Source organism: Protopterus annectens, chromosome 9.part0, assembly GCF_019279795.1.
Source record: "Protopterus annectens isolate FY-2018-M chromosome 9.part0, PAN1.0, whole genome shotgun sequence".
Taxonomy (NCBI): domain Eukaryota; kingdom Metazoa; phylum Chordata; order Ceratodontiformes; family Protopteridae; genus Protopterus; species Protopterus annectens.
In genome coordinates, this window is record NC_056743.1 from 217,667,412 (window position 1) to 217,683,415 (window position 16,004).

The window sequence follows — 16,004 nt, forward strand, 5'->3', positions numbered from 1 at the left end:
TCCGGTACTGGAGTCTCGGAGCCGAAGATCCATCCTGGGTTCCGGGACCGAGAGTCGGACCGATTTTTCGGTTCCGACGCTCCCTCTCGGGGCCTCGGCTCGGATCGACTCGGTTCCGTCCTCAGGGTCGATGCCTTCGGTGCCTGTTTCGGGGATTCTTCCCATTTCTTCGGAACCGGGGGATACCTCGACTCGGGACACGGGGGCCTTCGATCTCATGAGGAAGGTGTTGTCTACCCAGACAACCACATCAGCAGAAACAGCTTCTCCTCCCCATAAAGGTCCGTTATCCTCCTCTGCACCCACGGATACAGCTAAGCGTCGAGCACCTGTGTCTCAGCCACCCCTGGAGGGTGCCCCCTCTTCCTCGGAGGCTTCTTCGGATGTTCCCCCCGAAGTCCCTAGGAAAAGATTGTGTAAGAGGAGACACTTAGATTCTCCACAAGAATCTTTGACATCCGATACTGACTTGGATGAGTCAGAAGGGTCCCCAAAGTCACCTTCAGAAGATGTCTCTTTTTCTGACATCTTGGAGATCCTAAAGCAGAGAGGTGATTGGCAGTCCCTCCCCCCTTCTGAGGATGAGTCAGTCTTGCTGAAGGCATTTGGTGCTCGCCCTTCCTCCTCCTGGGTCACTCCGCCCTTCGATGAGTTAATGGAGCTGATTGCTCGAAGGGCGTGGGAGGCTCCTGACATGGTGGAGCCAGTCCCTAGAAAGCCTAATAAGTATATTACTGCACCCCAGGACAAGGCTTATCTGACAAAAGGAGTTCCAGTGGATGCTATGGTGGTGGCAGCGGCCACGAAAAAGGAGATGTCGGAATCTTCCTCATCTGTCCATCCCCCTAACAAAGATTCTAGGACCATGGACAGGTACGGGAAGCACATTTTTAGTTCAGCGGCTTTTTCTATGCGATCCCTGAACTATTTGACCCACTTCACACGACTACAGAGGGATCTAGTCAAAGAGTTGGGAGATACCCTCCAGGGTACTACAGATGCTGCTGTCTCGGAGAAAGTTACAGCACAACTCAATACCCTTACATCCATTGTAAACTCGTCCATGAGGCTGATCTCATACGCAGCCGAAGGTTCGAGTAGGGCAGCAGCTTCAGCGATTGCTCTTCGTAGACAATCCTGGATGCACTTATGTTCATTTGCGGAAGCCTTCAAGTCTTCCTTTACTAATGCCCCATTTGACGGTGCCACTCTCTTTGGCCCCAAAGTAAAGGAGACCCTTACCCGGTGTGAGCAGGAGGGAAAGACTCTGTCTGCTGTCGGAGTCCGTTTTTCCACCCCATCCAGACCGTACCCCAAAGGGCAACGCGGTGGGAAAATGTGGTTTCGAAAACCCCAAGGTTCTTTCCCAGGCACACAGGGTGATGCCCCCTCTAGAGGCAGAGGAGGAGGCAGAGGTGGAAGACGCCGCCCTGGCGGCAGAGGGGGTCCGCAAAATCAAGGTGACAGGGATACCCCCCCTGGAAAACCTTTCCAGCACTCCTGAGAGGAGGCCCGACTGTCCTGCTCTGGAGGCAGTCGGGGGTCGCTTAGCTTTATACCCTCAGGCCTGGCAAAACATTACTACAGACAACTGGGTAAAAAGCATTGTTACCAGAGGTTACAGAATACCATTCCTATCCACCCCCATTCCAAAGAGAAGACTCCCAGATGTGCCGCCCCATCTGCGAGAACCAGCAGCTATAGAAATTTCAAAGCTGCTAGAAAAAAGAGTCATCCAACCAGTCCCAGTGGACCAAAGAGGATTCGGAACTTACTCAAGGTTCTTTTTAGTTCCAAAGAAGACAGGGGACTGGAGGCCGATTCTGGACCTAAGCAACCTCAATACCTTCACAAGAAAGAAAAGTTCAAAATGGTCAAGCTTGAATCGATCCTTCCATTCTTACAGAAGGACGACTGGATGTGCTCAATAGATCTGAAGGACGATACTACCACATCAAAATGGCCAGGGCGTCCAGAGATCATTTGCGCTTCCGGCTGGGAGCCAGTCACTTTCAGTTTCGAGCCCTGCCCTTTGGTCTGACCTCAGCCCCCAGGGTTTTCACCAAATGCATGGCAGTGGTAGCGTCTCACCTGAGACGCCTAGGATTCCAGGTGTTTCCGTATCTGGATGACTGGCTCCTTTCTGCCACCACCCAGCGTCGACTGATACAGGCCAGGGATTACACCCTACAATTTTGTGTTCACCTCGGAATTTCCGTAAATTTCGAAAAATCTTTACTACAGCCATCACAGCGTATCTTATTCATAGGAGCGGAATTGGATAGCATCAGTTAATTCTAAGGCTTCCTCCAGAAAGGATAGCTTCACTACAAAGCCACATATCTCTTCTTCTGTCATGCAGAAAATCCCCAGCAAAACTGGTACTAAAGGTTTTGGGTCTCATGGCAGCTTCTCTCATTGCGATACCATTGGGAAGACTGCACATGAGAGTTCTACAATGGCTACTGTTTGCTCAATGGTCGTTCCAACAGCTACCTCTGACCCATGAAATTCTGATCACAAATACATGCAAGTCTCACCTAGCCTGGTGGCTTCGGACTTGCAACCTTTCCAGCGGAAGACCATTTGTGCTACCCGCACCGACAGCTACGGTGACCACGGACGCTTCCCTGATAGGGTGGGGGGGGCATCTTTCAGGGACAGACAGTCCAAGGTAATGGACCAACTTAGAGTACAATCTGCACATCAATGTTCTGGAGTTGAGGGCAGTGTTTCTAGCGTTGCAACACTTTGCTCCCCTTCTTCCTCTAGGGACTATTGCAGTTCAGACGGACAACATGTCTGTAGTCTGGTACATAAACAAACAAGGGGGAACCAAGTCCTATCAGCTATGCAGAGAGGCCATGAGAATCTGGCAATTGGCGGAGTCCACGGGTCGCTTTTTGATAGCAACGCACATCCCGGGGTCATCCAACGTCATAGCCGACAGGCTGAGCAGAGCAATCCTGTTGCCGCACGAGTGGTCCCTAAAACAGTCAGTTGCGAAGAAGATTTTTCGCAAGTGGGGCCAGCCTTCCTGCGATCTGTTTGCGTCTCCAATGAACGCCAAATGCAGGAGCTACTTTGCCCTATTACCCCTCCAGGGGAAGTCCCCAGGGACGCTAGTTCACGATTGGCCCCGGGTCTCCTGTATGCTTTTCCTCCTTTTCCCCTGATTGCTAAGTTTCTGCAGAAAGCCAACAACCTGCAAAGGACGATCATCCTCATTGCCCCATTCTGGCCTCGTCAAATTTGGTTCCCCTTTCTTCTGGCACACCGCATTCGGGGACCCTGGATCCTGGACCCAGAGCCAGATCTACTGACTCACTCGTCAGGGGCTCCCCACCCCGCTCCTGTCTCTCCATCTAGCAGCTTGGCTGCTCCGCTTCCCTACTTAGCCAGGTCTGATCTTCTTTCACCTGCAGTTCAGAATATACTAGTGGCTTCTCATAAAGCTTCCACTACTAAGACCTACACTAGTAAATGGAAGCGTTTTGTATTCTGGGCAAATACACAGCAATTGGACCCTGTCATAGCTCCTTTAAACAAAATCTTGGAGTTTTTAACAGAATTGTTCCACCAAGGAGCTTCTCCTGCCACTTTAAGAGTGCAATTGGCTGCCATCTCCAACTTTCATGTGGAAGAATGTGGGGCTCCTATTATGGCCCACAGACTTTGTAAGGCCTTTTTGAAAGGGTCTTTCCATATTAGACCACCAGTTAGATCTCCTACATCGCCTTGGAATCTAAACCTTTTATTATCTAAATTGATGTTACCCCCATTTGAACCAGCCTCCTCTTGTCCATTGAGGTATTTGTCGTGGAAGACTCTCTTCTTGGTAGCCATTACATCCGCTAGGTGAGTATCTGAGCTTCAGGCTCTTTCCATTAAACACCCTTATTTGATCTTTCACTCTGACAGAGTATCTCTTCGCACTAATCCATCCTTTCTCCCCAAAGTTTGCTCTATTAATAACATTAATCAATCCATTGAATTACCCACCTTTTTCAAGAATCACTCCAATAAATTGGAGTATATGTTACACAAGTTGGATGTCCATAGACAACTTAGATTTTACTTGGATAGAACAAAGGACCACAGGAAATCTGATCAACTTTTTGTAGCCTTTGCTGATAGCAGAAAAGGTGTAGCAGTTACTAAACGAACTCTTTCCAAATGGTTAACTGATTGTATTATCTATGTTTATGATTCTTCTAATCAAACTTTATCTGTCAAACCCAAAGGACATTCTACAAGATCAGTGTCTACATCCCTGGCTCATGCAGCTCGCCTACCATTAGACACTATTTGTGCAGCTGTTACTTGGTCTAAACCACATACATTCATCTCTCATTACAAAGTAGACAGGGTTTCTAGGGACAGGGCAACCTTTGATTCCACTGTGCTCAAGAACGTCCTTCCGTGAGTTCCTCAGGAACATGGAGCTAGGGACGCTACCCAGGTGTAAGAACAAACGGCGAGATCGAACACTCTCACATATAGAAGTTATGTCCTTACCATAACGTTCCATGTGGAGTGTTCATCTCGCCTTTGTTCTTACATTCCCACCCTCCCACCCTCAGGAAGAACGTTCAGTTTGGTGCCTGGTCTGGGTTGTTCTGCTTCTGCATTCGCAGTTGTTGCATATATGATGTACATGTATATATATATATATATATATATATATATATATATATATATATATATATATATATATAGATATAAGTGTTCTTGCTTCTATGTAAATTTTTGACATGGGTGTGTTCTCTCTCTGACTGCTGGTTTGCTTGCAAACTAGATCTGAGGTAAAGGCAGAGGGGGATTGTGGGTATTATGTTGTCTCGAGCTTCTTCTCGATGCAGAGCTTGCAAGCGGCCGACACGGAGCCGAGGATCGGCTCCGAACCCAGGTGTAAGAAGAAAGGCGAGATGAACACTCCACATGGAACGTTATGGTAAGGACATAACTTCTATGTATAGGTGGAATAAAACACTCACTGGTCAAAGAAATGTTCTACTCCATAAAATGTTTGTACCCATTATGAGACAAATGGCAAACTTGAAAACTAAAATATGGGAGAAAAATATATTTGTTTTCAATGGCTTTGCTCTTATGACCAGTTCTCAGCAAATATTTGCACAGTACTTTGCCTCCCACATAGTAACCATGTATTAATACCGTATTGTACACATTTGCATGGTATTAAATACAGCCCAAAGCATGGTAGCAAAAAGAACATGCTAGAACCACATACATCTTAAATGTGCAAGAGGCTGAGCAGTTACTACAGGGAACACTTCCACTGCTTACACAGGCAAGGCAATTTTCATTCATTCATTCATTCATTCATTCATTTTATTTTATTTAACATTTGTTAACCTGGTATGCAATTTAGCCATGATCTGGGCCATAAAAGCAGCTATCAAGCATGAGATGTTATAAAGTCAACTAACAAAAGTATTTAGAAAACAAATACAATACATATAATTAATGAATGCAGAAATTATTATGCCAAATATAATTGTAACTATTAACATGTAAAAGACTAAGCTTCTAAGGTGTAACAATGTGTACTCGACAAGTACAGCAAATAAGAGTAACAAATTAAATTTTAAAGTAAGAAACACATAATAAAAATTATTGATTTAGTCTTTTGGGTTGCAACAAAGCATAGTAGACACTGGACAGTAATTACACTTATTTTTTTTTTTTATTTTACAGTATGTTTATTTTGATGGAAGATAATCTATTTTTGTAGTTCGATCTAGGATGCTGTTGTAACTAACAGGTACGATTTTGGAGAAATGGCTTTCACAGGTGGAAAGAATAGATTGTGGCTTTAGTAATTTAATGGATCCCACGTTCGTAAGAGAGTAACTCTGATTTCTGATTCTAAATTTGTTAAGGAGCGGGGGCAGCACATGTCATAAAGAATTTTGAACATGAGAGTATTGAGTCAAGAAATGACAAATGTCTGTGTTTGTTGCAGTAAAAAAATCACAAACGTTTGAAATCCTTTGTTGGTAAAATACTTCTTAAGGAAACATAATTTCTGGATAGGAACCTTAAGAAGTATTTTAGTAGCAAGGGATTTTAAAAGTGCTTGATTTGTTGAATAGTTTCGCATGACACATGTATTTCTGGTAAACTAGTGATGGTAAATCTGTTAAATTTTATTCTGATAAAGTTTGCAGGTTAAACTTTTGCTGTTATTTGGTATTTCCTGGCTACCATATATTTTCCAAATAAAGTATTTGGGTAGTTGAACTTTTTTGTGTGTTTATTGCAGTTCAGATTTAAAAAATTAGATTGTTATTCTCAGCAGACTGAAGCAATGATATATTTTGGACTGAGCAAAGAGCAATAAGTTAGATATTCAGGCCTGGGTAAAAAGGAACTTTTTGGGGCTGTAATACTTAGCTTTTGTTGTGACAAAATTTGAGATTTTGAAAGACAGTTTTATTTGATTTAAAACTTTGTTAACTTGAGATGTAGTAAATGACAGAATTAGGTCCAGCATGACACGTGAGTATATTTTTCTGTTTTGTGACTGGAGTTTGTCTTCCTGACAATGATAATATGGGCATGCCTAAGCTTTTATGGTATACTAAGTAACGACTGCAGTTTGAGTTGTATTAACTCTGAGTTTGCTGTTATGAAGTCAGTTCTCTGAAGTGATCCTGGATATCAATGCATATGACAGAATGGTTTTTACTGGCTTTTGTAAAGACTTTATCATCAGTATACAGTACAAGATGCAGCTGGTCGTAGACAAACCCTAACTGAGGTCATTTATGAAGAGAGAGAGAAAAAGGAGTACAAGGACCGAAACTTCAGGAATCCTTACATGTTTCCTGTTGTGGAACATTTGTCAGAGTTGAATAATCTGAAGGTAGAGTAAGAAAGATAGCCCTTAAATTATTTCATAACATTATTTTAGAAACCAGTGGCGCTAAATGATTAGAACCTTATTTATGGATGATATAGTGATGTAATCTTTGGTGTTAAACAAGCAAGGAATTCTTATCTTAAGAGCAATACCATTTAGAAAAACTCCATTGGACTGGCAGTTTCTTCCTTAGCAACTACCATAAATGGCTGAACATTTTTATGCTTTTATATGAAGCAAAGCATCATCCATTTTTTTAAGATACAACACATCCAGTTTATGGGTATAGACATAGAATCCAAAATCTTCCAGTATATAGTTAAAAGGTGGAATTTGATTTAATTTAACGCACACATTGTCTCCTTTTATAATGCCTGTATTTGATAAACCAACAATTTCTTTCTTCCTTTTTATTACATTATTAAGCTTTACATTATACACCCTTTAGAGTTAACCCAGTGGCCAGGGACTTGGAGATAAACATAGCTAGTATTCTAGCCTTTGACCATCATATGTCTACAGTAGTGAGGAAATCATTCTATGTTGCACAACTTACAAAGGTATGGCATCTAGGTCCAAGGAAGTCATTGTTCCACTGTAGTCAGCATTCATCAGACCTTTCACTGAGTACAATGCCCTCTTTGATATGTATTTAACCAGGCATAGCCAACAAATGGAATGTCCACAGAGTTTCCTCACTAAAAGAATACAAGACATAAGTAAAATTTCCTATGCAGACTGCTTCAAGGCCCTATTCCTGTATTCTGTCTCCAGAGGGAGGTTGGCATAATGGTTAAAATATTTGCCTTACAGACACAAGGACCAGAGTTTGATTCTTACATGGGTTAATTGGCTAGGCTTAAAATGGCCCACAAGGGCAATTAGCCTAGTATTTAACCTGTGAACCTATTTATTAGTGGGAGGTTGGCATAATGGTTAAGGTGTTTTCCTTACAGACCTCAGGTGCAGGGTTTGATGCTCAGATGGGGTAACTGGCTAGGCTTAAAATGGTCCACAAGGGTAATTATCCTAGTATGAATCTATGAATCTACAAGCTGTTGAGGCAAGATCTATGCCTGGCATACAGGGCATTGTCAGACCCCACACTGATGGACCTCCTGCATATTAACATAACAAACAACACCAAAATTACCCATTCTAAAGGCATAAATCTTGGCTATGATATAAACAGGACTTGCTGGAGAGACAAATATGTATCCCAGAGATTATCCTGCCTCTGGGACAAGCTCTTCATCCATGTGAAGCAGAGTTCCTCCCTAACCCAATTCAAGTGTAACTTAGACAACTGGATGGGGAACAGGAAATTAATCCCTGGCTTGGCACCTATGTTTCTAATGGACATGGGGCCCTGCTTGTAAATGTTTCATCTCCCAAGCCCATGCTTACGCTTATCAAGGGTACCGGAACTTGTCAGAGATTTGGGTTGCATGGCTAGGCTTAAAAAGGCCCTTGTTGTCACTAACCTAGTAAGCACCTATGAACCTATAATGTCAGAAGACTGGCCAAATAAAACATGAAATGACAAATGTAAATGCATATTTCTTATATGCTTATGGGAAAAAAGTAGAACTATAATGACAAGTGGTATTAGCCTTTAAAAGACATGTTAGAAAGAGCACAGAGCACCATCCTGCTGTTCATACACAGCCAGCATATCTTTTTTTTTTGCCAGTTGTGATAATCATAGTTTTGCTGTATAATCTAGGTGGGGTTAAAACTCAAACCTGAGAATTTGAGCAGCTAGTAACTTAATTCTCTCTCCACATGATGGCATGTTGTAGTATTTCAGAACTGCCATGATGTCTAATGTAAGATGCCAGTAAGTATTTTATGATCACTTCTGCCAGAGAATGGTTTGGCAAGAGAATGTTGGGATTGAATGCTGAATCTGGTCATCCACAGGTAACATGCTGGTTGTGCATACTTACAATCTGCAGTATTACAGTACAATGACCAGTAAAATACCTCTCTCCTGTCTGTACCCAAAATCAGATGTTAATGTGGTGACTTGAGGTTAAAGTATTTCCCTACAGAAAAGGGATTACTTATAGGGAAGAGCCAAACTAAGTCTGACCAAGACAACAGTCCATAATTTGATAGCATTTGCTGTGGATTGTTCAAAGCCCCAAATATATTCAAGATTACGTTGCCTTTAAAGCAAAGTAGTACCACTTGGCATGCTGAAAAAATAACTAACAACAATGTTGATATGACCCTGTTGACTTACAGATATAACAGTTTAAATCATTCATCATGTTTCCTTTTTAAACTGACTTGTAATGACTTTATTTATTGTAATTGTACATCTTGCTGTTTTTGTGAAAAACATTTTTAAAGCATGTTTTATGTTTTAATGGAAATAAAAGGCAGACTGTAAACACTGTTGAAAGTTTGCCTACCAGCCATCTGCAGTAGAAAGTTCCGAGAGGCAATACAGGTCTATACCCAGATGAGGCTTTTGTTTATAGAAATGTTTAAGTTTGGAGCACTGCTCTGTAGCATACACAGTGGTAGGGACCATGTTGGCACAAGTCTGCTGTAATTTTTTACTTAGTATCTGAACATGTATCCATTGTTCTCCTTGACAGGTGATAACTATCCTATGCAGTTCATTCCATCGACAATGGCAGCTGCCACGTCTGGACTCAGCTCTTTGCAGCTTCAGGTATGTACAAAAATAAAGAATTTTAGGATACAAGCCAATGTTTGAGTAGAAAATTGCTCTCCGGCTGTATGCTAACTGATAGGTTGTGTATTGAATACATTTAAAAAGCCCAAATCAACCTGTATAGCAGATATTAAACCAGTCTACTTCTATGTGATGAAAACAAGCTTTAAAAAAAAAAAAAAAGTGTAGGGTTTGTAGTCCATCATAAAAATTAGAAGAGTTCTTAGATTTTATCATCAGCACAGTGCATCCTCATCTACCAATACTTTATCCCAACATTTGCTTACTTTGTAATATTGCATATTTATTGTTTATGGTTGCTTTGTATTCAAAATGAAGTAATCAGTTAAAGGGGGTTCCCAGCTATGGGTACTTAACTGATTTCACAGAAAGTAAAAATATGGCAGAAAATGAACTTTGCATTGTTACATGACATATCTTTACAGAATGCTGCATATTAAACTTACATTGTGTTTTAAAGTGTACAGATGCTTTTGTATCTGCAAAATGCTTATATATTTACTGATAGTGATACCAAGTTGTATTTCATGCAAAAGTTTATTAGGTATTTCCCTTTAGCAATGGAACATTTAACAATAGCTTTAAAAAAATGGCTTACACTCTGTCCATTGGCTATTATTGTTTTATAGCAAGCACTGTTAATAAACAGTTAATAAAATGTTTGCTTCTATTTAACAGGCTCTGTAAGAACATACTAATGCCAGAACAGTGGTAGCCAGGGCTAGAAAAATCATAGAACTTGAGAAATATTTGTTATTCATTTAATGGAGATGTTGAATTCCTATCCTAGATACCTTCAGTTTGGGGAGATATTTTGATATGTTTTATTTCAAGGTAAGCCTTCTAAATATATTACATGCAGGGGATAAGGTGGTATATATAATAACTGTGCATTGTTTTAGTTTACTTTTTTTATTGCAGTTGTGTATACTGACAGGCTACGATTATATAATTACTGGCATTCAAACATCACAGTAACACCTAATCCAGTGTTAATATGGTTGTGTTGTCCATATGTAAATCTAAACTTATAAACTGTATATTATAATTCAGTCATCAGTAATGTAAAAAAAAATCCCTACTCAGGATGGGGCAGCTAGTATCAGCTACTTTCTCCCATTGCTTTCTGGCTAACTCTTCTATCATAAGTGGGAGGACTGCCATAATGGTTAAGGTCTTCATATCACAGTCACAAGGTACAAGATTTGATTCTGGTCTCTGGTTATCTGGTTATGGGCTAGACATGTAATGGTCTGCAGATTGATTGCATAGTACTTACCTATAAGCAAATAATTTGCTGCTTATTAACCCTGGGACATCTTTATCAGACCCTCTCCCAGAAAGTCAGCAGCATGCAGCCAGCTAAAGTCATTCTGCAAATTATATTCTGTTCTATAAATGGATAAATCTACTAAGCCTTGAGAAGCTCTGGTAAGCCATATGTCTTATTTTTTAATGAATGAGGACAAGGGAACGTCCCTTGTACATATTTTTCTGTATGTGTTTTCCTCCTTACCTGCTGACCATCATCACTCGTTCAATAAGTTTTAGGTCATTATTCTCAGTTTCTGACTAGAGTTAATTGGAAGTAGTCATTGTCTAGGCAGGTATGAAGGGGATTTTTGCCATTGTTATCTGTAGCCTGGTAGTCTTCTATTTCTCTACTCAACAATGCAGACATTCCAAGCTAGCAGGCCAAGGAACCCACTGGGGAGGGCCGATTTCACCATTGATCATCTCCTTACTTCAGCCCTTCCTGCTGCCATTTCTGTCAACCTGCTCAGGTTTTGCTTGAAGCCCTCATTAACATGGACTACCAAAGGTGTTTTTTCTATTTTTTTTATTATTTAAGCTCCAATCCCAACTCTGGTAGCATAAATGACCATCCATATCAACATATGGATCTGTTATGTCTTTCCCCTCTGTGTGCTTAATTCCTGACACATGTTAGCAAAGGCTACCATCACCAGTTTGATAAGCCAAACTAATAACCACTCATCTATGTTGCATCATTGCATCCAGTGATCCTCCATTCACTAGAGTGGAGCCGCTGAACTGAACCATGACACTCCCCCAAGAACAGGTCAAACTGCCATCATGCTGTCACTCTTACTCATCCCCTATCTCATACAGTGTTTAAGCCACTGTTCAGACTCAGGCTGTCTGGGATGTAGTCAGAGCATTATCCATCTATGCCACGAAGCTGGGCTAAATTCCTTTGTAGATAAGCTTAGTTTGGAAAACCAAAATCTTGTTAAAGTATTATAGAATAAATATGGTGCCTGAGTTTAAAACCCAAGAGGGGAAAAATAATAAAACAGTAAAGCACATGCAAAACAAAGAATGTTTTAAAATATCAGAAGTAGAATCTAACAGCAATGCATTCTTAACTATTGAACACGCCTAACACTAGTACATAACTCAAAACCTTATATTATGTCAAAATCCTTAGTTTGTTTTTTATCTTTGCGGTGGGATAGTGTGCAGTTGTGTTTCATGGTAGACAAGAGTAGTTTAGTAAAGGGCAATGTATTTAACTGAAAATTAATCTGAATCAGAATATATCCTATATAACTTTAGACTATCTTTGATGCTGCAGTTAAAGTGAAAGCTTTTTGATAATTTGCTCACCAGAAGGAAAGTTATGTTATGTTCAGAAAGTAAGCATGTGGCTTCAGATGTTCAAATATTAAGTGTTTGCTTTCATAAATAGTAGCACTATTCAATGGATGTCAAACAGCGTGGATAATTCACTCTCTTGCCTTCTGTTACAATGACACAGAGCTTCCTTCAGCAAATATTATAGATAAAAAAATCAGTCATTAATTATAATTAAACTATCTCCTAGTGTCAGCAAGCTGGTAATGTATTATTTTAATCCATTTATTCTGTTTAATAAGTAGTGACATATGCTTAGATTGTGCAACACATGAACCTTAAAAATGACTATATTGAAGCAAATTAATTGCCACAATACTAGCTCAATGATGTGTTCACACACCCATTCACACACTGGAGGTACTGCCAGTCTTAATGTAGGATAGATACACTTAAACAGTTTTATCTGTCATAACATTCCATAAGACAGGTATCAACATCTTTCATAAAGTGAGACACCTTGGTATATTTTCACAAAGCTACAAAGGAAGTTGATAAACCTTATCAAAATTAAACCAACAAGTTGCTTTTCTGAGACAACAACATTTGTTTTTCAGTAAACACTAAAAAGGATGAATGTCAGCAGGAATTTCTGTATGATAAGTAATAGCAGTTGATGCATTCTTGGCATATTTCTTACTTGTTTAAATCACAAGAGAACACAACTTTAATATTGCTGCAGGAAGATTGCCTGTCATCATTATCATTCAAAGAATGAATTTACTAATGTTCAAAGCACAAATTGGTATTTGTAGATGGACAATTAAGCAAAATATACCACAACTACAGAGTGAAACTTTTGAATTTAAAAATGTGCCAAATTACAGAATAAAACCTGTGAGTGTATGTGTGTGTGTGTGTGTGTGAAATAAACAGAGATTTTGACAATAATACATGAAGAACAGTGCACTCTGTTTTGTGACTCTTTGTACTTACTGCATATAAAGTCCAAAGGTGTTTCCCTCTGTTACAGTACAACCAACTAAAGGGATGCAGACTTTAAGCTTAATGCAACACTGGAAGGGCATTACTAGTTTTAAAAATTAGGCTTGATTTATAAAATATAGAAGTAAAAGGTGTTCCCATGCATTAAGCAAAAGTGCCATTTAAGGACTGATGTCTTCAGTTTCTATATTCTTTTTAACTTAAATTTCAAAATAAAACTATTCATCTGTCCATGTACTCATTTCTCCCTTTTCTTGATGCATCATTTGCATTTGTAACAGTCACATATCACATTGTCTAGCAAACTGTTCAGGTATTTCTGTTCTACAATTCTTGCTTTACTAGCATCTGTATTCATCTGTTTATTAAAACTGTTGTGCACTGTAAATATGTGTGTGTGCATCAATCCTCTATTTTTACACCATGTCTTCCTTAGTTTCCTTTTGAATGCAAGCTGAGCATTACTGTAATACCCCAAATATGCCATTACTTACTAATGTGGATTCAAATGTCTGCAATGTACAACCATTCATGAATAACTTAGTTTTGTAATTTTCCAATAGAATTTAGTAAATACATAATGGGCTTTAAAAATAAAAATAACACAAATCTCACTGAGTCCCCACAGTGAAGCATGTGTACTGTGGACTGCAAATAGTGTGGACACTATGCAATGCTAACACCAAAATGAAAGTGCATTTAGAATTTTTAAAACTAAATGGTTTCCATACTTTACACTCACAGACTAATATTTTCCTCGTATGTGTGTGTGTGTGTGTGTGTGTGTGTGTGTGTATATATATATATATATATATATATATATATATATATATATAGATATATATACCTCTATATATATATATATATATATATATATATATATATATATATATACACACATATATATATATATATATATATGTATGTATATATACACACACACACACACACACACACACACACACACTTGCTAATAACCATACTCTAGACAGACGAAAGCAATTCAAACAACATTAATTACTCTTTGAGAAAGAAAAAAAATCTGTGTAAAACAGTGACAAACTTCATAAAAACGTCACTAAAATGATGACATGAAACTTGCTTCTAGGATCTGTGGACGGAGACTTTATTCTTCTTTCAGCTTTTCCCGGTTAGGGGTCACCACAGCGGAACTCCGGTCTGCTAATGATTGGCAATAGATTTTTTTTACGGGAGGCAAGGTGCCAACTCGATGCCCAACCTTCAGCGAAGCACGCCCATTCTACGCATGTCTTTCGAATGCCACTTGACCATGGGGAGGACATGCAGACTCCACACACAAGGTCGTCCAACCAAGAATCGAATGGGAGAACCTCTTACTGTGAGGCAACAATGCTACTGCTGCACCACCGCGGCTTTCACAGTGGACAGAGACTAAATATAACAAATGCCGTATTTCAGAGCTGGACCAAAGCATTTGGTTTATTCAAAGCCAATGTGGAAAAAAAAAGTAATCATATACCTGCTTATCATAGCCAGTAGAAGCAGCGGCAGAGAAGGAATGGTGCAGAAATAATTGCTATACAGATGTGGAGCAATGTGTACACGTTACACATACCAACACAAATGAGTGAATGACAGTAAGGCAGTGTGTTATCACTACTGCAAACAACATTCAGACAATAGCTTAGGCTTCATCTGTCTGTGGAATGCAGGTGAAAGTAATATGACATTTTTTTCTTACATAAACTGTATTTTCTGTGTTACCTATAATGCTGTCTGTCATGTAGTCTACATGTACTTTTTGTCTCAAACAGACCTAATCACTCATAATAGTATAATTTCTAGTAACTTTTGGACATGTGTCTGACAATTCCACTGAGAGTTCAGTAATACTTGTGCCATGCACAGTCATATAGCATAAACAATAAGGCTAAGAAATATTGTATGAGAAACAATAAATCTAATTTCATTTACCTGAAACAGTTACACTGTTCTTGTGGATGAACAGCTTGGCATAAGTTCTTGTATCACAGGCCATTGCTGTTAATGTTGTTAAGGAGTTGTTTGTATAACATTTTTTTCAAATATTTTGGTAACAGAGCATAGTTTAGAAATATATCTATAATTCTTCAGCCCATTAGGATGCTTGAATACTTGTAGGTTAGTGCCTAGCGGGAGAGAGAGAGAGAGAGAGAGAGGATCTGATGTCATTTTCATTCATTCCTCAAATGATGGGGTCTTGGATCTGACCTCGGATCCAGCTCTGTCACATTCACATAGACTTTTGGATCCAACTCTCGAGCGCCTTTACCCTTAAGAACTCTGTAATACCTCAGATTAAATTAGCTATTTTTATTATCTTTTGCCTTACTATCATGTTTTTTCCTTCACCTCTCCATCCTATGCATTTTTTCAGGTTTCTAGGATTAGCAACTCTTTTTTTCTCTTTCTTACCCGTTATCCTAGGGTGCTTGTGGTTACTGTTGTTGGAACTACTTTTCCTTTTTTTCTCCTTTTTATATTTCCTACCAGCTCATAGGGTATTTCTGGCCTACAATCACTGTTATTTTTCTCCTCTGTAATTTTCTCAAAAAAAAAAAAAAAAAAATCAAAAAAAAGAGCACTGGATAGCCGTTTCCACCATGAATCCAGTTTATTATTGCACAGCAAGTCAAAGCACAAGAAACAGGATTAACACTGATACACAACCAGTTTGTTTTTGTCTCACCACTTCATCAGATAAAACAAACCCCACACCTTCCTCTTATATACCCTTACCAAAGAACAATTAAACAATTAAAAATAAAACCCTCTAGTTCA

General features: G+C 39.5%; 1 protein-coding gene across 4 annotated transcripts in view; it reads left to right on the forward strand.

Moving 5' to 3' along the window:
* Positions 1-16,004, forward strand: part of SOX6 (SRY-box transcription factor 6) — a 2,230,635-nt gene that overhangs the window by 2,007,561 nt on the left and 207,070 nt on the right. For all 4 annotated transcript variants that reach the window (XM_044082775.1, XM_044082774.1, XM_044082776.1 and 1 more), the window contains one exon: positions 9,499-9,575. In XM_044082775.1, coding sequence (XP_043938710.1) covers positions 9,499-9,575 — 77 coding nt within the window. The remainder of the gene's footprint in view (positions 1-9,498; positions 9,576-16,004) is intronic.